This window comes from Sciurus vulgaris, assembly GCF_902686455.1.
Source record: "Sciurus vulgaris genome assembly, chromosome: 11".
Classification (NCBI taxonomy): Eukaryota; Metazoa; Chordata; class Mammalia; order Rodentia; family Sciuridae; genus Sciurus; species Sciurus vulgaris.
In genome coordinates this window covers 41,039,163-41,061,704 of record NC_136472.1, presented here as the reverse complement: position 1 = coordinate 41,061,704, position 22,542 = coordinate 41,039,163, and the positions used below count along the sequence as shown (strand labels likewise).

At 35.6% G+C, this 22,542-nt stretch overlaps 1 protein-coding gene across 5 annotated transcripts in view; it reads left to right on the top strand.

Annotated features, from left to right (window-relative positions):
- Positions 1-1,139: 1,139 nt before the first annotated feature.
- Positions 1,140-22,542, top strand: part of DNAJC24 (DnaJ heat shock protein family (Hsp40) member C24) — a 69,321-nt gene continuing 47,918 nt past the window's right edge. For 2 of the 5 annotated variants that reach the window (XM_079105492.1, XM_079105491.1), the window contains exons 1-2: positions 1,141-1,228; positions 1,991-2,133. In XM_079105492.1, the coding sequence (XP_078961618.1) occupies positions 2,026-2,133 (108 nt within the window). In that variant the 5' untranslated portion in view covers positions 1,141-1,228; positions 1,991-2,025. Of the gene's footprint in view, positions 1,229-1,261; positions 1,397-1,990; positions 2,134-22,542 lie in introns of those variants that run through there. The other 3 variants (XM_079105488.1, XM_079105490.1, XM_079105489.1) reach the window with 3 other exon arrangements.

Genomic DNA, 22,542 nt, shown 5'->3' with positions numbered 1-22,542 from the left:
AAATGATAATATTCTGTATATACTGTGTCTACCTTAAACATGACAAAACCCTGTGGAGAACCTAAACTATGCTTTTATATTTTGATTTTTTTAAAGTTGCCTGTATCACTCTTTATAGTTCTTACCAATATTAAATAACAGATCATATTAGAATATTTTACTTATTCTATTCTATTTAAGCTTATCTCCAATGCTTCTTAAACCAAGATTTGGTAGAAGATTAAAAAAAAAAAAAAAAAAAAAAAAAAAGGATAGTAAATTTAAACAGAGCAACAAGACCACCTTAACGTTTCCAAGTAAGATGGTACGTCAAGATGTCAAAAAGTAAGATGTATTTACACTTCTAGCCACAATGCCAGGAAGAGAGATAAATGTAAAATAAGCGTACAGAGAAGATAATAAAAGGAAACAAAGAAAGGGAAGAAAGAGAAAAGGAAGAGGAAAACCTATAACCACAAAAAAACCAACAGCGCCCATTTGGAGTGCCACTTCACTGACTGAAAGGGGAGGAGATCATTGTTTTTCTAAATGCTTAAAAAATAGCATAGCGGCCTGAGAAGAGGCAGACTAGGCGAGGGTTCTGTTGCTATTCAATTATCTATTTGGGTCCTGGTCTTTGGTTTGCTTGCTCTAATAGTAACACCCTCCTTCTCTGTCTCATTGGGTTCAAGTGAAAGCAAAGTGAGACAGCAAATTAAAGAGGTTGTGGAAAAGTTCTTATTTTTTAAAAAAGTCGGTGGCCAAGGTATAAAAGAAATAATTATCTTGAACATATTTTATCAGATCTCCTCATCCTTCTCATAAACCTCCACCCGCTCCGCCAAGTACACACCGAAAGGACTGGGAGTAGCGAGCGCAGGGTAAGGTGAGCGAAGAAAGCTTTAGCAAAGGCGGGGATAGGCAGAGGGGTGGGTAGCTCGCTGATGAGGAGGAGAGAGGCGACAGTAGCAGAGCCAGAAAAAGGGAGAGCTAGAGCGAGGCGAGGGACTCATTTCTCTACAGCTCGGACACTTACAGCCAGTCAACTCCGTGGAATTGGTGACTGGTTACCATAGCCACCGCGTCGGAGCGGGGGCAGCGGCGCTTCCTACTGGTGCCTCGGCACCTAGGGCTCGACTAGAAACATGGTCACGTTAGAGCAGTGACTTCCGGCGGAAGGAAAAGCTGGTTCCTAGTCCCAGCCGGCCGCAGGCAGTGAGAGTGGGCGCCGGTGGCTGGGTGAAGTTGGGTAAGTCTGATAAAGTAAGAAGCCGGGAGCGGGTATGGGTCAAGTAGTCCGGCCGGTGGAGGTGACTGTGACTACAGTGGATTCCCAGGTTCTAATCTTGGGAAGGCCCCAGAAGCCTGGTTAAGAGTGTAGCTGTGGGAAGATGTTGCTTGGTTTTGGGGGCTCCCGGTAAGGATGGTTTTTGAACCTTGAAAGACAGGGACTTCCTCGAATGGACATCTTCGGGAGCTTTTGAGATCTTTGGGAGGTCTGAGCGTCTTTCCAATAACAGGGGCACGCATGCTATTTCCCTGCCAGTGGTGCTGTTACTGTGCACTATCTCCCAAGTAATCTGGAAGAAAAGAAGTGAACGGAAAACATCAGGGTATGCCTTCAAATTCATTTTAGTTCTTTTGTTTTCTGTTTTGCTTTATTTCTTCTATTTGTTCATTTTGTAAATATTGATTAAACTGTGTGTAGTAAACTCTTGTATGCCATTTTACCCACCAGTTTACCTTCTTAGAGGTTCATCCACTAACTAGATTTATAATCAAATTCTGATTTTAGGCTGCTGTATATTAATTTATTTAAGATATATAATAGGCTTTCCATTTTTGTCTGTATGCTTATACATGGAATTATTGGCATTTTCAATGAAAAATACATGATTCCATAAGTTTACATTACAATCACGATAACCAGATATTAAAGAACTTAGAAAGGCAGTACTTCATTTTAGATACATACAAACTGCATTGAATTGTCATTAATATTTCTCTTCAGAGGATCTGAGAAGACCCACTCGTGTTTAATGAGTGATGGCATTTGAGCAGATACCAAAAAAGGATTGGTACAGCATTCTGGGGGCAGACCCGTCTGCAGATATGTCAGACCTAAAACAAAAGTATCAAAAACTCATACTGATGGTAAGTCTTTTCTTTCAGATTATAAATCAAGAGAGGGGGAAGAAAAAAAAAAAAAAAAAACAGTTTATAAATGTGACTAGAAATTTAGGCTTCTAAACTATATATGGTATCAATAGGAATTGAAGTATTGCTTCAATTGAAAGTCTCAGTAATCTAGCAAAAGCAAACAAACAAACAAAAAACAAACTTGGCTTTATATGGGACAGAGAATGGTTAGGAGCTGAAGATCTGAGGCAGGTTGATTCAGTTAGAATCCCCTGACTCTACCACTGTCTGTGAGAGCTTGGTCAACTTTTTTCTGTATGTGCCTCAGAGAGGATTAGATGAAATAATACATGTAAAATGTTTAGAAGTGTTGTTTTATAATGAACAGTTAACTTCCAGTAACTAGCCACATCTTGCTATTGAGTATTTGACATATAGCTGGTTCAAACTGAGATGTACTCTAAGTATAAAATATGTATTGAATTTCAAAGATTTAATGCAAAAAAAACCCTAAAAGTTTTTATATTGATTTTATGTTGAAATGATACTGTTTTGTAGAGTATATGCCTAAGATAGGTCCATATTTTTGCATATATTAAACATTTTTTCACCTGCTTCTTTTACTTTTTTTAGCATTGCAGATGTAGTGTACATTTATAGCTCAGATTTATATTTCTATTGGAAAGTACTGATTTAAGCTATTTTTGCACATTTACAGCTGAATTCATCCTCTTAAAAATGAATTGTGATATTTATAAATATATAGACTCTTTTTGAACTCATATTCATTTTTTAATCTATATGATGATGTTTTTAATTCAATGTTAGTAAATCTACAGTGGTCTCCAGTTAACATGGTTTACAAAAGTATAAGGAACCATTATTTATAGAGCCTTAGTTATTTCTCTAGTTTATACCAGATACATCACTGGTATTTTCTCCGAACTATTTGTGTTCATTGTGACTGATAGATATTTCACCATCAGGAATTGTACTAATATTCCTGCTTTAGGTAATAAATTGGACTAAATAACCATGAACCATCTTCTTCCCCAGAAATTTTAAGGTTTCTGTCAGGAAAATCAAGTAGGTTTTAGCAGAATTTTTCCTGATATTAAATTATCTTTTTACCTCTGTTAATTGGGAGATAAGATGAAGTTGACCGGTAGATCATGCAGATCCTTATAGGCCTTGTTAGCCTTTAATTGGGTAATGAGAAGCTATTTACATTTAGTGTGGTGGTATCTGTCAGACACCAAAGTGAATGATTTCATGTGCATTCTAGCAATGTATCAGAGTTCCAGTTGCTCTACAGTTCCATCAGCATTTGATGTTATTAATCTCTTTCAGCTGTTGAGATTTTTCATTTTTTGACACCATTTACAATTTTAGCAGCATAATTATTTGTTATATAGGCTGTCCTCTACATTATAAAATGTATAGCAGCATCCTAGATGCCAAACAGTGAAAAATATCTTCTGTCAAAATGGCCAACCTCACTATTCCTTTGAGAATCACTGCTATTGTACTGTGTTTATAGCAATATCACATTGTGGAGTTTCTGTTTTTAAATCACTCATGACTATCAATGATGTATAACCTTTTATGAAATTTTTTAAAAATTAAATATATTCTTGATCCTGTGTACATGTTGCATATATTTTTTCTAGGCAGATTGGCAGATCATTTTCTTAATGGTGTTTTTTGATGCATAGTTTTTTTGTTTAGATGAAATAGAATTCATCTTTTTTTGTTGTATAATTGGAGCTTTCTATATCTTCTCTAAGGTCATGAGAATAGTCTTCTGTTTTCTTATAAAAGCTTTATAGTATGTTTTACTTTGAGACCTATGATTTTTATGTATAGTATGATATAGGAGGTCATATTTTAATTTTTTCCTGAATGTGGAGATCTAGTTCTTCTAGCATCATTTGTTGAAAATGAGTGTTTTTTTCCTGCATTAAATTATTTGTGGTATGGAAGTATTTCTGGACATTGTTCTCTTTGATATATTTGTCTTTTTGTTAATACCTCCATCTTGATTACTATAGATTTACAGCTCTCAAAATCATGTATTCTCTCATTTTATTCTTTTTTTTTCAAGTTTATTTTGGTTATTCTAGTTTGCTTGCATTTCCATAGAAATTTTAGAATCAGCTTTAAATTTTAACCAAAAAGTAATCTTGTTTGAGTTTTAAACTGAGATTGCATTAATGTATATCCATTTTGGCAAAATGGACTGCTTGATAATATTGACTTGAAATCCATGAACATATTAAATCCTTTCAGTTATTTAAGCCGTCTTTGTCTCAGCAATATTTTATAATTTTCAGGTCTTACGCATCTTTGCATTTATTTCTAATTATTTGATGTTTCTGGTTGCATTGACAAGGGAATTTTTAAAAATTGCACTTTTCAGTTATTGATTAGTAGTATGTAGAATTAGTACACCTTATTTTCATATACTAATCTTATAACCCACCATCTTGTTTGTCTTTTTAATTCTTCTAGCTACTTTTGTAGATTTCCTAGAATTTCTACAAATTATATCATTTGCACATAGCTTTTATTTTGTCTTTCCTATCTGTGCCATTTATTTCTCTCTCCCTCTTTTTGTCTTACTGTACTCCCTAGTTGAAATTTGCTTTCTCTTACCTGTGTCTATGATGGTTTTCTCCTGCTACTACTATGGTAATGAAAAAACAACAATGGGTCTCTTCTTTATTAGAAAGGGTTTTTATATTTTGAATTTGAGTTTATTAGGTTTCTTGGAATCTTCAGCTTCCTGAGTCTTCAGCTTCCTCTGTTAAAACAAAACCAAACACACATCACAGAAAACTATGAGTATGTAGGATTTCTGACTTGTTTTTCTAGATAATTACCAGAATTGAAACGTGTCATATTCTTTCTTATCCTTTTAAAAAGCATAGTGTTGACTCCTTTTTTGCATTTATTGCCCCACCTCTGTTCTTTGTAGGAAAGCTGTTTGAAAGAATTGTCTCTACTGCCTTGCACTAACTTCTCTCTTCCCATCTCTCTCAAACCTATCCCACTGAAACTTTGTGATTACCACTCCAGTGAAACTACTTTTGTCAGGGTCAGCACTGAGATCTGTGTTGCTAAAGCCAGAGATCAATTCCCAGTCTTCGTTTTGATCAAATAATAATGTAACCATTTATCATAATTGTCCCAGAACAGTTCTGGTGTTTGCCTGTTTTTCTGGCATAATTAATAGCTCCCCTTCTCACTTTGAGAAGTGTTCTAGTTTAAGTGATGTTTAATAATAGCATTTGGTACAGTGTATCACACCTCCTCTTCAATATATTTTCTTTGCTCCTTTTCCAGGACATGATACTTTCCTGAATTCTCTCTTATTAAAACTATCTCTGGAGAGTAGTATGCACTCAATAAATCTTTGCTCAATGTGTCAAGTGTATGAATATAGTCAACTTTATATTTTAATTCCTTTGTTGTTAATTTTTTGTATTTGTACTTACAATTTCTGCATTCTTCCTTATTTACTAAAGTTCTATTTTTGAGAGTGCTGTTACTTTTTTAGGACTATAATATCTTTTTAAAGTTATTAAGGTTTATTTTTTTCTTCCTTTGAGTTTCTTTTTTAAAAAGTATTTTGGCTTTTACTTTTTTCTGCCTCTTATCATAGAGGCTCCTTTCATATATTTGGTGATCCTTGATCATATTTAAAAGTGAAAGATTACAGCTGATTTGCAAGGGTATGTACATGACTGGAGGCTTTCATCAGGTAAGGTGAATCATTTTGTTGGAAGATCTCACTTGTCAACATCTGAATGTTCTTCTTGGAGAGGAATTCTCAGATCTCCTGCCTGGTGAGATAGGAACTTGGGCTCCTACAATGGTGTGTATCATATACCCTTTTCCTTTTGTTATCATTGTTTTCAGTACACCTTTGTATCCTAGAGCTCAGCCGTGTGCATTATGTTCCTGCATCCAGTACATCTCTGATCTTTTTCCATACAGTAAACCTCTAGTTTTCTGCTCTGATAAGACAAGTGGATGCCTGGCTTTAAGCAAGTAGGACTTTAAATCTCAACGCCTTTCTCTTGTTTACTTCTGCCCCTCAACCCCACTCTCAGTAATACTAATGCTTCCAATTTATTAGTTTCTCTGATCTCTGTGTGAATGAACATCCTTCTTGTACTCTCACTTTAGGCTTATGTTTCAGTTTTCTTGGGTAGACTGAATTGAATACCTTGTTAGTCAGCTTTCCATTACCATAAGAAGTACTTGAGACATTCAGCTTATAGAGAGAAAAGGTTTATTCTGACATAATAGTTCAGAGGTTCCAATCCATGATCAGTTGGTTCCATTGCTTTTGCTTCTGTCGTGAGGCAGCTTTCACAGCAGAGCAAAACCACTAAGCTCATGACCAGGGAGCAAAAAAAATAAAAGACCAGGGTCCCACTTTCTCATTTGATTACTGCCCCCAGTGATCTAAAGACCTCTTGTTAGGCCTACCTCTTAAAATTCTGCCACCTTCCAGTAGTATCAAACTTAGCACCACGTCTTTAGCACATGAGGGTTGTAGCGGTATTCGGATCCAAATATAGCAGATACCATTTATGGATCAAATTTTGGTGTTTCCGATCTGGTTTTTTTTTTTTTTTTTTTTTTTTCCTCCTCTGCTAGTTGTTGTGCACATATGTCTTTTTAAAATAATGTTGTTCCTCTGCTGTTATTATAGTGGAATCTGGGGAGGTAATAGGGAAAAATGTGTGTATTAGTTTGCCATATAGTAGATGCCCTGAACTATTTTCATTTGCTCTTGAGGGGGTCAGATCCCTTCTGTGGTCATATGCCTTTATATTTTCTGCTATATCTGGTCCACTGTGATCCATTCCCATGCTCTCTCAATTAATTCTCACTCATTGTTTCAAAATGATCTTAGTTGTAATCCCTAGCTCTTATGTGTCCCCCTTCCTTATGAGTGTTCTCCCCTTGAAGTATTACATTTGGTGACAGTTCTTCAGGTCAGAGGAGGTACACACGTAAGGAAAAGAGAATGCGGATACTTGGAACATGATAAAATTTTTGAAGTTTCTCCCCTACTGTTCTTTTAAAAGATTAGAGAAACTTGAGCATGTGTGTGTACATTGTATGGGAAGTAGCCAAGAGAAAGCTTGGGATTGCTTATAGGAAAGAGAAAGAAAGTAATTGACAGAAAGCCTAAGGGATGGGATAGGAGAGAAAATAATTGACAGAAGGCAGAAGAGGATGGGATCCCAAGCATAGACAGAGGGTTAATGTTAGGGAGAGATCTCCCCTTGTTACTAGAGGAAAAGAAGAAAGAGTGGATGCAATTTCTGGTTCATATGCTGGTTTGGTGGTTAAAAAGCTTATGAGCTCATATTTGTTGACTATTTTTTTCCCCCTCTGAAATAGAAAACGAAGCTATCTGTGGAGAGAAGGATGAGAGAAAGTAAAGCAGGAAATTACAGGACAGAATTTCAACTAGTATTATTCTGACTGCTAGCTATGTGTAGTAAAGATAGTAAGAAGTCTTAGCTAACAACTGTAGAACAGGCAATAAGAACATAAGGAGGCACCAAAACAATCAGTCTGATAGCATTTTGACCTCCTTTAGTGGGTTGGTATACTCAAGTTTGTTATATAGCCATTTATTTAACATAGTATTTTATATTCTTAATTATGGCCATGAGTTAAATTATGGTCAGTGTGTTCGATTTAAGAAGGCAAGAAAATATGTAGCGGTAAGTATATAATTACACGTATTTGTAGTTTATAAGTACATTCATAGCTTACCTGTTTTTATCCTCTCAGTAGTCCTGTAAGGTAGGTAATCTTACCTTGATGTCTACAGTTGAGAAAAGTAAGGCATAGTTACAGTTAACTGGTTTGTCAGGAATGTACAGTTAATTAAGGGTTAAAAATCTAACCTTGATCACTTACCTTGCCATTGGACTTTTCCATTATATCACACTTTTCTTAATTGACATTCAAAGGAATTTACCACTGTTTAAGTGCATAATTGTAATTTTTCTAGATTTCCATAGAACACCTCATTCATGTACAGTTAATGAAGTACTATGGAAGGCAAATATAATTTCTACTTTTAATTTTGAAGGAATATAGATTTTACATAGCTTATGAAGTAAAATTTATTTTCCTTGTTCTTTTTGTATAAGTTTAATATCTAATAGGTTTAAGAGAAAATTATAAGGGGAAACCATATTATTTTGTTCATTAGATTTTTTTTGTTGTTTTTTTAACAAAAGCAGGCTTCTAAAGTTCAGATTTGTGTTTCTCAATTTGAGTTAACATATTTTCTCAGTCTCAGTCTGTGTTCTGGAGGATAAAATACCATTTGACTAATAGCATTCTGTATCTAAATTTACAGAAAGGCACATTTATTACATTTCCAAGTTCAGAAGACTTAGAATTTAACACCTCCTACATAATTAGTTGTTGGGATAAAATATTGCTAAATCGTAGGCTGCTGAGTTTACAATGCATGTTGATTTAGTAAATACTGTTTCCTTCAGTTTTTGTAAATGTAGTGCTTATTTCAAGTCTTGATTCTGAAAATATTCCTATTGACTAATTGAGATATTTTTAAACGTTTTAAAGATACATGTAAAGTGTAGAATTAGTCTTAAGGATATTTATTTCATATAACTTTGTTGCCCTGTAATATACTATATAAAAATTAAAGCGATTGAATGACATTTCTTAGCAGTATTTTATTAATAGGGACTTACTAATAAAAGTGCATTGCTTTTTTTTTCCTCCTTGCATTACCGATTTTTAAGATTTTTCAATTTTCTTCTAATAAAATTTTAAATAACAAACCATTCTTTAAAACGGTTTAGGGTCCAAAATGATTAGTTGTATTATTCCCATATTTTTTGCAGTTATCCATGTGAAAATTGCTGTTTACTAAAGATAAAGCTTCACCAAATTGAAAATTGGAGGTCTTTTCCCATTGATGCTGATGATATTACAGGATATCTTTCAATTGGAAAAGAATTATTGTTCTGGAAAATTATATGCTGCTGTTACAGTATGTCCCATAATCTTAAAGAAAATCCATGTAATTTGGAGCAGGAGTGTGCAGTATGCTCTTTCTCTTAATATTGGAATAGTATAAAATACCACTTAATACTTATGTGGGCATTCACTGGGTCTCTTTTGATTATAATTGGTTATATATATACATTAGCACTTAGCTCATTATGTAATACATTTTAATGTCTTAGAAAAAAAAAAGAGAGGGTACCTTTCCTGTAGTCAGAGGAAAAATAACCACATTGGGGAAGAAGGGAGTTAAGCACGATTCTTTAAACAGATTTTTTTTTTTTACATTTTTTTTTTTTTGTAGTTACAGATGGACAGGATGCCAGCATACCTTTATTTGTTTATTTTTATGTGATGCTCAGGATCGAATCCAGTGCCTCACACATGGGAGGCAAGCATTCTGCCACTGAGCTACAGCCCCAGCCTCTAAACAGGTCTTTTGACTACACCACTAAGTAAAGTGATCTTGATTACCAAGGCATTAAGAGAAATTTTGTGGAAAAATCTTTGTTGTAAATAGAAATCAGAGGGTATAGTGAACATTATAATTTTTGTTAACATAGTTAACTGTTTAGCTGTCATCTAGTTGTCATATAGGATGCAAGATATTTAATAGTAAATTAAATACTTAGGTATCTTATGTAGACTGTATTATAAACTGTTCTTTTGTGGTGACAAAAGTGGTAGGGATAAGATGTTTGAAATGAACACATCAATAATACTTTTAGCTAATACATAGCACTATAAATCAAACATTCTTCTAATCACTTTGTGTGTTTACTCATTTAACCCTGTGAGGTATGATATCATTATTATCCCTAACAGATGAAGAAATGAGGCTCAGGGATTAAATAATACTAGTTCATAGCAAGAAACTATGAAACACTCTTACATATATTTGAGAACTGAGTAAATAAAAGCAAGTATGTACTTTTCCAAGTTTGTCTGTCTTTAATGTTTCTACTAAGTACATACAATAATAATATTTTTTAGAGAAGCAGTAGTATTTATGTTAAAGGTACAGAGCAGTGAAAGAGTTAAACATTTGACAACTCACCCCCCCACCCCAATTTCTTGGATTTGAATTCTTAGGTTGCATCCCAATAAACCCATTGTAAATTGAAAATATCGTAAGTCAAAAATGCAGGGCTGGGGTTGTATCTCAGTGGGAGATGGCTCACCTTGCATGCACAAAGCTCTTCCTTCTCCAAGTTCAATTCTGAACCCCACAAAAAAAATTCGATGTATTTAATCTATGAAATAACATAGTTTAGCAAAACAGCATACTCTAAAAGTATCAATTGCTTCCCCCTTGTGATAAGAGTAGCTGAATAGGAGCAGTGACTTGTTGCATTTTTGCATATTGCTAGCCTGGGAAAAGGTCAAAATTTAAAGTGGTTTCTACTGAATGCATATTGTTTTTGCATATTGTTAAGCTGAAAAATGGAAAATCACAAGTCTTACCACTGTAAGCCAGGTTCTGCCCATGTTTATTGAATGCACACAATGTTCTAGCCCAGTTCTAGGTATATAATAATTAAATATCTACCTCACATGGTAGTTATAAGGATTTAAATGAACTATACATATAAATCATTTAAAACAATGTTTGGCACATAGTAAATGCTTAGTTTTTATTTTATAGTTACATCTTAATCAGCATCAGAGTTTTGAGTATGTGAATTTTTATTTGACTAAAGTTTGGAATTTTTCTGATTTTTTTTTTTTTTGTTTGTTTGTTTTCCAGCACAATGAAAGTAGCGCTTTAATCTTTTTTAACTGGCCCTTTCTTCATACCTGAAAGTGAGGATGAAGACTATATATCTATAGATATGGCTGCATATTTGTAGACTCAATTGCTTAATCAAGCATGGGCAGCTTTTTCCCAGATAAGATCTTAGCATTGTCATTTTCACTGTCTCTTAACTCTCATCATTGTTTAAAACATTTCTAGACCATTAAAACATTGTTCAGGTTAGCATTCTTATCAATTTCAGCTTATATTAAGTATATTGTTTTTTGATGATATATCAAGGAGAATTCTTTCTCATTTCTTAGAGCTGCCTTGTCTATTTGTTGAGTATTTCCCTATTGCTTTATTGATATGTCCTCCTTTCCTCTTCCTTGGTTGTACGTCTGTGCCCCTCCACTCTTTTCCTGCTTCATGTTGAGGGCTTTGAAGTAGGCTGGAAAGTTTGAATTTAATTTTTTCAGGCCATGAGGATATTTTGAGGAAAATTTAGATCTGTATTTTAGCAGGTAACAATGATGACTATAAATACGACATACTAGAGTGAAGAGAAACTTAAGAAAGAACAGTACCTTTATAATTACTAAGCCAAGAGGTAAGGACTTGAACCATTGCATGAGTATTGAGAGTTGAAAGAGGGACATGAGCAAGAATTTAGAGGTGCATTCAGTGATGGATTGAGTACATCAGGGAGTGGGGAGTTGAAGAATTTGGGATTTTTAAACTTAAGATACAGGAAGGCAGATAATGTTCTTTACTTTGTTCCATAAGGAGCAAAGGAAGAAATTTGCAGGAGTGCGGGGGAAGGTGTGTAGTTCTTTAAAGAGCAGATGAAGTGGATATGTATATTGAAGAGCCATGTGAAGATTTCCAGTTGGCCGGCAGAAGTGCAGGTAGAACTCAGGAGTGGGCATGGCTGAAAGCCATACATTTGGCATTGCCTCTGTCATACTACCTGGAGTTGAAAGGAGTGGGGATATAGAGTGTATGCTTTCCTAGGATGAACCTAATGAAATGGCTCTTCACTAAGAAACTGAAAAGGAGTCATCAGAGATACTAAGTATATAACCAGGAGAAAGTGTGGTGTCACTAAAGTCAAGGAAGAGATGATGTTGCCAACAGTTGCAGATACTAAGAGGAGCCTTCCTTGGATCTAAAACATTGGCAACACAGAGCTAAGCAACAAAGGGCAGCAGCTATAATTGGATAGAATTTGTAGATTCTCTTACAGGACAAGTTATGTATAACCATCCACAACCCCTGGCATATGTGATTTTCATTGAGAGCCTTGACTGAGTGTTTCAAAAAAATCGAAAACAATTGAGTGAATTAGCTCTACTGTTGAAGAGAATGTATAACCTGACTCAATATGTTATTTGAAGAAATTTTAATAAAATTAACGTGCAAGGTGGCAGTTTGGCATTGTGTGAACCTGATTTCTTATTATTACCATACTTCGTTATCAGTTAATGGCATTTATTCTCTCAGTTCCTCAGAGATACAAAGATAACTTTAAGAAATTCATCTTCCATTTTTTTCCCTGTTCCTGCTAAAATTGTGCTGTACCAACTAAGGTATGTCTCAACTAACATAAAATTTCATGGGCCTATGTTTTTTTATTTGTAAAAATGAGATACCCAGGGATGCAAGGTTGGTTCAACATCAGGAAATCAATAAACGTAATTCACCATATTAATAGACTTAAAGTCAAGAATCACATGATTATTTCAATAGATGCAGAAAAAGCATTTGATAAAATACAGCACCCCTTCATGCTCAAAACACTAGAAAAAATAGGGATAGTGGGAACATTCCTTAACATTGTAAAGGCCATTTATGCTAAGCCCATGGCTAATATCATTCTAAATGGTGAAAAACTGAAAGCATTCCCCCTAAAAACTGGAACAAGGCAGGGATGCCCTCTTTCACCACTTCTATTCAATATCATCCTTGAAACTCTAGCCAGAGCAATTAGACAGACCAAAGAAATTAAAGGGATACGAATAGGAAAAGAAGAACTCAAACTATCCCTATTTGCTGATGATATGACTATATACTTAGAGGAACCTGGAAATTCCACCAGAAAACTCTTAGAACTCATAAGTGAATTCAGTAAAGTAGCAGGTTACAAGATCAATGTCCATAAATCCAACACATTTTTATACATAAGTGATGAATCTTCAGAAAGAGAAATTAGGAAAACTACCCCATTCACAATAGCCTCGAAAAAAATAAAATACTTGGGAATCAATCTCACAAAAGAGGTGAAAGACCTCTACAATGAGAACTATACAACACTAAAGAAAGAAATTAAAGAACACCTTAGAAGATGGAAAGATCTTCCATGTTCTTGGATAGGAAGAATTAATATTGTCAAAATGGCCATACTACCTAAAGTGCTATACAAATTCAATGCAATTCCAATTAAAATCCCAATGACGTACCTTACAGAAATAGAGCAAGCAATTATGAAATTCATCTGGAAGAATAAGAAACCCAGAATAGCTAAAGCAATCCTTAGCAGGAAGAGTGAAACAGGGGGTATTGCAATACCAGATCTTCAACTCTACTACAAAGCAATAGTAACAAAAACGGCATGGTATTGGTACCAAAATAGAAAGGTAGATCAATGGTACAGAATAGAGGACACGGACACAAACCCAAATAAATACAATTTTCTCATACTAGACAAAGGTGCCAAAAATATGCAATGGAGAAAAGATAGCCTCTTCAACAAATGGTGCTGGGAGAATTGGAAATCCATATGCAACAGAATGAAACTAAACCCATATCTCTCACCATGCACGAAACTAAACTCAAAATGGATTAAGGACCTCGGAATCAGACCAGAGACCCTGCAGATTATAGAAGAAAAAGTAGGTCCAAATCTTCACCTTGTTGGTCTAGGACCAGACTTCCTTAACAGGACTCCCATAGCACAAGAAATAAAAGCTAGAATCAACCACTGGGATAGATTCAAACTAAAAAGCTTTCTCTCAGCAAAGGAAACTATCAGCAATGCGAAGAAAGAGCCTACAGAGTGGGAGAATATCTTTGCCAATCATACTTCAGATAGAGCACTAATCTCCAAAATCTATAAAGAACTCAAAAAACTCTACTCCAAGAATTCAAATAATCCAATCAACAAATGGGCTAAGGAAATGAATAGACACTTCACAGAAGAAGATCTACAAGCAATCAACAAACATATGGAAAAATGTTCAACATCTCTAGTAATAAGAGAAATGCAAATCAAAACCACCCTAAGATTCCATCTCACCCCAATTAGAATGGCGATTATCAAGAATACGAGCAACAACAGGTGTTGGCGAGGATGTGGGGAGAAAGGTACACTCATACATTGCTGGTGGGGCTGCAAATTAGTGCAGCCACTCTGGAATGCAGTGTGGAGATTCCTTAGAAAACTCGGAATGGACCCTCCATTTGACCCAGCTATCCCACTCCTTGGCCTATACCCAAAGGACTTAAAATCAGCATACTACAGAGATACAGCCACATCAATGTTCATAGCTGCTCAATTCACAATAGCCAGACTGTGGAACCAACCTAGATGCCCTTCAATTGATGAGTGGATAAAGAAACTGTGGTATATATATACAATGGAATATTACTCAGCCATAAAGAATGACAAAATTATGGCATTTGCAGGCAAATGGATGAAATTGGAGAATATCATGCTAAGTGAGATAAGCCAATCTCAAAAAGCCAAAGGACGAATGATATCACTAATAAGTGGAGGATGACACATAATGGGGGGGAGGGAAGGGTTAGTGTTAGGGTTAGAGTTAGGGTTAGGGAGGGGGGCAAGTATGGAGGAAGGAACTACTGTATAGAGGGTAAAGAGGGGTGGGAGGGGTGGGGGAAGGGAAAAAATAACAGAATGAATCAAACAACATTACTCTATGTAAATTTATGATTACACAAATGGTATGCCTTTACGCCATGTACAAACAGAGAAACAACATGTATCCCATTTGTTTACAATAAAAAATAAATTAAAAAAAAAAAAAAAGAAGAAGCTATTGTGAATGGGGTAGTTTTCCTAATTTCTGTTTCAGTGGATTCATCACCTATGTATAGGAACACATTTGATTTATGGGTGTTAGTTTTATATCCTGCTACTTTGCTGAATTCAATTGTCAGTTCCAAAAATTTTCTGGTGAAATTTTTTGGATCTTCCAGATATAGAATCATGTCATCGGCAAATAGTGATTGAGTTCTTCTTTCCTATTTGTATCCCTTTAATTTCTTTCTTCTAATTGCTCTGGCTAGAGTTCCAAGGACTGTGTTGAATAAATGTGGTGAAAGAGGGCATCCTTGTCTTGTCCCTGTTCTTAGAGGGGAATGCTTTTATTCTTTTCCATTTAGAATGATGTTGGTCTTGGGCTTAGCATAGGTAGCTTTTACAATGTTGAGGTATGTTCCTACTATCTCTAGTTTTTCTAGTGTTTTGAACACGAAGAGGTGCTGTGTTTTGTCAAATGCTTTTTCTGTGTCTATTGAGATGATCATATGATTCTTGTCTTTAAATCTATTGATGTGATAAATTATGTTTCATTTCCATATGTTGAACAAATCTTGGATCCCAGGGATGAAACTCCACTTGATCGTGGGGGACCTTTTAAATATGATTTTGGATGTGATTTGCCAGAATTTTATTGAGAATTTTTGCATTTATGTTCATCATGGATATTCATCTGAAGTTTTACTTCCTTAATGTGTATTTGTCTGGTTTTGGTATCAGTGATACTAGCTTCATAGAATGAGTTTGAAGGGGTTCCCTCCTTTTCTATTTCATAGCATAATTAGAGAAGTATTGGTATTACTATTAATTCAAAGGTCTTGTAGAGCTCACCTGAGAATCTGGCCTGGGCTTTTCTTAGTTGATAGGCTTTGGATGGTGTCTTCTATTTCATTGCTTGAGAATGATCTGTTCAAATTGTGCATGTCCTCCTGGTTAAGTTTGTTTGGTCATATGTCTCTGGAAATTTGTTGATGTCTTCAAGATTTTCTATTTTGTTTGAGTGTAAATTTTCAAAATAGTTTCTAATTATCTTCTGTATTTCAGTAGTATCTGTCATGATATTTCTTTTTTCATCACAAATTTTAGTAATTTGAGTTGTCTCTGTTAGTGTGGCTAAGGGTTTGTCAATTTATTTTTTCAAAGAACCAAGTTTTTGTTTTGTCAATTTTTTGAATTTTTTTGTTGTTGTTATTGTTTCAATTTCATTGATTTCAGCTCGAATTTTAATTGTTTCCTGTCTTCTGCTTGTGGTGTTGATTTGTTCTTCTTTTTCTAGAGCTTGGTGGTATAATGTTAGGTCATTTATTTGTTGACTTTCCATTATTTTAATGAATGAGCTCAATATAATGAACACTCCCCTCTTAGCATTGCCTTTAGAATATCGTAGAGATTTTGATATGTTGTAGCACTATTCTCATTTACCTCTAAGTATTTTTTATTTCATTCCTGATTTCATCTGTTATCCATTTGTCATTCAATAGCTTATTATTCTCCCAAGTGGTAGAGTAGCTTCTATTTTTTATTCTGTCATTCATTTCTATTTTCATTCTATTATAATCTGATAGGATACAGAGTATTATCTTTTTTTTTTTTTTTTGTATTTGCTAAGAGTTGCTTTATGGCCTAAGGTAGGATCTATTTTAGAGAAGGCGCCTTGTGCTGCTGAGAAGAAAGTATATTTGCTCATTAATGGATGAAATATTCTAAATATGTTTGTTAAGTGTAAATTATTCATTGAATTATTTAATTCTGTAGTTTCTTTGTTTAGTTTTTGTTTGGAAACTCTATCCAATAGTGAGAGAGGTGTGTTAAAGTCACCCAGTATTATTGTGTTGTGGTCTATTTGATTCTTGAAATTGAGAAGGGTTTGTTTGATGTACACAGATGCTCCATTGTTTGGGGCATAAATATTTATGATTGTTATGTCTTGTTGATGTATAATTCCCTTAAGCAGTGTGAAATGTCCTTTCATGTTCTTTCTGATTAACTTTGGATAAAGTTCACTTTTTCTGAGGATAGAAACCCCTGCTTATTTACTTGATCCATGTGAATGATATGCTTTTTCCCATTCTTTCACCTTTATTCTGGCTGTGTTTGCCTATTAGATGAGGCTCTTGGAGACAGCATATTGTTGGGTCTTGTTTTTTAATCTAGTCTACCAGTCTGTGTCTTTTGATTGGTGAGTTTAGGTAGGTCATTAATGTTCAAGTTTATTTTTGAGAGTTGATTTGTATTCCTGGTCATTTTGATTTATTTCTAGTCTTTAATTTGAATTAGTTTTTCCTTTGATTGACTATTTCTTCAGTGTAGTTCCTCCCTTTGCTAGTTTTCACTTTTTTATTTTATTTTTTTCCATTTCATCTTCATGGAATATTTTGTTGAGAATGTTCTGTAGTGCAGGCTTTCTGGTTGTAAATTCTTATAATATTTGTTTATCATGGAAGGTTTTTATTTCATCTTAAATCTGAAGCTTAATTTTGCTAGATATGATTCTTGGTTGGCATCTATTTTCTTTCAAAACTTGAAATATACTATTCCAGGATCTCCCAGGTCTGAGTATCTGGGTTGAGAAATCAGTTAAGATCCAAATTAGTTTCCCCGTATATGTAATCTGATATTTTTCTCTTATAGCCTTTAAATTTTATCCTTATTCTGTATGCTTGGCATTTTCATTATAATGTACCTTGGTGTGGATCTGTTGTAATTTTGCACATTTGGGGTCCTATAAGCCTCTTATATTTGATTTTCCATTTCATTCTTTGAATTTGGGAAATATTTTGATATTACTTCCTTGAAAAGATTGTGCATTCCTTTGGTTTGTATCTCTGTGATAAATATTAAATTTGGTCTTTTCATGTTATCCCATAATTCTTGGATGTTCTGTTCATGGTTTCTTAACATCTTCTCTCCATGGTTAATTCTCTTTTCAGGATTATGTACTTTGTCTTCATTGCCTGAGGTTCTGTCTTCCCAGTGATTTACTCTGTTGGTGAACTGTTAATTTGTTTTCTTCATTTCAAGGATTTCTGTTTTTTGTTTTTCTTTTTTTTTTTTCAGAATCTTTTTATCTCTTTTTTGAAGTGATCTTTTGCTACCTGTATTTGCTCTCTTACATCATCATTTATTTCTCAGATCAGTTTAACTAGGTACATCTAAATTCCTGATATTTCTTCCATTCTGGTATTGTTGGATATTGTTATTGGAATATCTTGGTTTGCTTGAGGTGATTTGTTCCCTTGCTTTTTCATGTTGTTTGTGTGTCTGTCCAACTAACAGTATGGATCTGAGGCAGTAAAGTTTCTACTCTGTGGACTTACAGTGTTCCTGAAGGTTTCCAGTACCTCACTGTTTAAGGGGAAACAAATAACAACAACAACCATTGCAGTTAATTTATAGCATTAAACCAAATAGTACCTCTTATGATGTCTACAATGTTAATTATCACAATAAACAAATTATATGATCAGTTATTACCTATAATAAGAACAGGAAGCTTGCAAAAGGGTTTACATTTTCAAATGGTGGACAGGGAGAAAACAGTTGTGATAATAGGATGTTATGATTATGAGAGAGGAGGAGAGATGACAAGTAAAAGATTAATGGAAAAGTGAAAGAGAACAATAGAGTTTGGCTGTTAGCATAAGAAAAGAGAGAATCAAGGAAAACAGGTAGTAGAAAAAATATATATAAAGCAAAATTTTAAATAAAAAAAATTAAAAGTGAAAATAAAAGAATACAAAACAAAACTAAAATATACTAATCAAACATCCTAGTTCACCAAAAACTAATCCACGTAAAATAACTAGCTTCAGAAATGCTAGTGATAAGAAGAAAAAAGAAATAGGAAACTGTATAAATGTCCATGTACTATTAAGGTCACAACTAAACAGTGAAAAAGATTTAAAAAGCAAAAAAAAAAAAATAGAAAAGAAAAAAATCTTGAAAAGTTAAAGAATTCTTACAGTTGAAGCTCAAAATATTCTCGGTTTCTCTTCTCAGCAGTTTTAGGTATGGTCTTCTGGAGTGTGATTCTTTCTCCTCTGGATTGTTAGAGGAGAGAGGTAATTCTGTAGATGGAAGTTCCTGGAGGCAGGGTTTCTGCTTAAGTGGGTTAAAGGCTTTTAGATGAATGCTAATTGGCCTGGAGGTTTTAAATCAGTGAACCTCCAGTGCCCAGTACTTGCTGCTCCACGCTGGGAGACTTTATCCCATGGCTCCCCTCTGTTCCACTTGAATGTTGGGGAGCCAGTTCTTCATCCCTGTGTCACCTGCAGACCCCACAATCTGCAGTTCGCGTTCCGTCTCTGTAAGAAATCCCACGAAAACTATGCGGGACACGGGAAATTACATAAGGGAGTTTATTAAACAAACAAAGTGTCTCCCTGCAGGGTAAGAGAGAAAATGAGAGGAAAAGAGAAAGGGTGCACGCTAGAGAGAGTGGAAGAACGAGGAGGAGAGAGAAAGAAAGTGAGTAAGAGAGAGACAGCAAGAGAGAAGATGGCGGGGTAGCTATCCTTAAGCAGTTGATTTCCACAGGACTAACAGGGGACCCAGAACGGAGAAGGATACTTGCGAGCTAACTGATGAACCAATAGCTAGCTAGGATGTTTCCAGACTGACAAGTAGTTGGGAGACAGGGAAATGTATACAGCGGAAAGGGAGGGGCGAGCAGCTTTCAGACTGACAAGCTAGGTTATGATGCAACAGAAAGGATGGGGGAGCAGCTTTGTATTACAGTCTCCAGTTTCTGCTGGCTCCGCCCTTCTGAGTTCCTGGGTAGATTGGCCTCTCCCAGCTGGTCATGCAGAGTTGGGTTGGAGTAGGAGTGGTAGAGCCAGGTGGGTTTCCGAGTCTCCTGTGTAAACCTCTGTCTACGTTTGATTTTCTTCTGGTCACCTAAGCACACAATATGTCATGTAGCCTGTGTTTACTGGGCTTGTATTTCGGGCCAAACTTGGGTTTGCCAGGAATGGGCTTCCTCAGTTGCTGGCCCCTGTGCCACAAAATGATTCTTGCCTGGAGTGACTTCAGGTTTGTTGGGCAATTTCCTTGATTTTTAAACATTCCATTCCCAGACACACTTTGAGCCTCCCAAAGATGGGGGTTCCTTTAATCCCCTTCCTCCTCTACTTTGCTCACGGAGGCACCTCTCTGGCTGGAGCTTCCTACCTGGCTATGGTAGCGGCAGTGCCACTCGGGATTTTTTTCCTTATTTTATTGTATCCAGCCTCCTGCGTCTGGATTTATTTTCCAGTACAGTACCCACCCTCCTTTTTTTTGTTCACCCACCTTGCAGAAAAGCTGCCTGTCTGCTTTCTTGGTTTCACACCACAGAACAACCATGAAATCAACCTTCTCTATTCCACCATCTTGGATCTCTCCACCTGTGCCAGTTTTCATCTGTGTAACCCGGGAAGAATGACTTAACCTCTCTTAGCCTCAGTTTCCTTGTTTGTAAAAATCAGGATAATATCTTTCTCAGAGGATTTCATAAAAATTAAATGAAATAATGTAGAGCATTTAGCCAACTTTTTGCATGTGGTACTGATGTACAATAGAAGAAATAAGAAATAGGAAGAAAGGAGACATAAAGGACAAGGAAATAAGATTTTAATTCAGAAGTTCCACATATTTTCCAGGTGTCAGTACCTAAGCCAGTCTTTCTTGTAGGCCTTTTTATTCCCAGAATTCCTGGGAAATATCTAAATCTACCTGTGCACTGTTAAGTAATACCCCAATAAATAGATTAAGAAAAGGGAGACACAAAATCTTGAGTAAACTATAATTTGGGGGACTCTTCAGTGTGATCTACTGACCAGATAATGAAGAACACATCAGCATAAGAATTTGGTTATCGACCAGACCACAAGAATTTGTCTTGAGATCACCGGATTGATGTCATTCCTACATATCTTTCCATATCCACCCCTTTCCAAGTTTCCTTTAAAAGAACTGGGCCAAGTGTAGTGGTGCCTGCCTGCCTCCTGCTGAGTCAGGAGGATCACAAGTTGGAGGCCAGCCTCAGCAACTTAGCAAGGCCAAGAACTGAGGATATAGCTCAATGGTAGAGCACCCCTGGTTCAATCCCCAGTACTAAAAAAATAAAAATAAAAGTCAGGAACCACAAAAGGCATCTCTCTGGGGGTGACCTTCATTCTCCCTTGAATATGTATTTACCTCTTTAAATCTCTACCTATACTTCTGACTGGTATGTGCTGAAATTTTTTTCCTTGACATATGCTAAGAACCCCACCTATCTTAAATTGAGTTCCCTTCTTGCCATGAACTCCTTGAACTCTTTTTTGAAGATACCTTTTCTCTTGTTACAATACCTTATTGTAAATTATCATCATTGCTATGTATAAAATGCATTTAGAGCTGGGTCTGGTGGCATATGTCTGTCATTCCAAATATCTTGGAGCCTGAGGCAGGAGGATTGTAAGTTCAAAGCCAGCCTCTGCAACTTAGTAAAACCATGTCCCGAAATAAAATGGAAAGGGCTGAGGTTTTAGCTCAGAGGTAGAGTAATTGTCTCCCATGTTTGAGGCCCTGGGTTTAATCCCTAATATACTTTCCCACCCAAAAAAAAAAAAAAAAAAAAAAAATGTAATTAGAGCACCAGACAGAGATATAAAAATATAGCTTAACAACATTATGCAAATTTAGTTATTTTTCAGTCAGAAAAAGGTTAAATATTGTAGATTGTATTCTGAATGTTTTTTATTACCATATGTATCATATGTTTATGTATACTTACTGCTTTATAGGGGTTATATTAATACATGAAAAAATCAGAGTGTTTTCCTACTCACACACTATACACGGTAAAATACTTCTGTGTACACCAAATATACAGGGAACCCCAAATACTAAGCAGTTTTCTGGAGGATACCAGCTGGATGTCTTATAATTCCATTCTGACACTTTCTACCTGTGTTAGTGCCCAGGTTCAGACCCACAGGATTCCCCCTGTCCGAACCCCACTTCAGATGTCAGTTTTAAGTCTCATGTTGTGACCTGTGCTTCTGATCAGCTGCTGTAAATCAGGGTTCTCATGACTCCCTCCTCAGTTCAAATTAATTAACTTATAGAATTCATGGAAACTTTACATTTACTCATTTATTACAGGGGATTTTATTTTATTTTATTTTATTTTATTGGTACTAGGGATCTAACTCGGGGTGTTTAACCAACTGAGCCACATCCCCAGCCCTTTTTATTTTTTTTATTTTGAGATAGGGTCTCACAGAGTTGCTTATGGTTTCACTAAAGTCTTGAATTTTCAGTCCTCCTCTATCTGCCTCCTGAGCTGCTGGGATTATAGGCATGTGTCACCATGTCCAGCTATTACAGGGAATATTTTAAACATATAGCCAGATGAAGAGATACATAGGGTGAGGTGAGCTCTAGAAAGATTTCTAATGCAGAAGCTTCCAGCTTCCATCCCCATGGGTTGGCGTACAGCACTCTTCAGCCAGTGAATGTGATTTTGTTCACCAACCTGGATGCTCTCTGAACCCTGTCCTTTCAGAGTTTTGTGGAGACTTTATTAAGT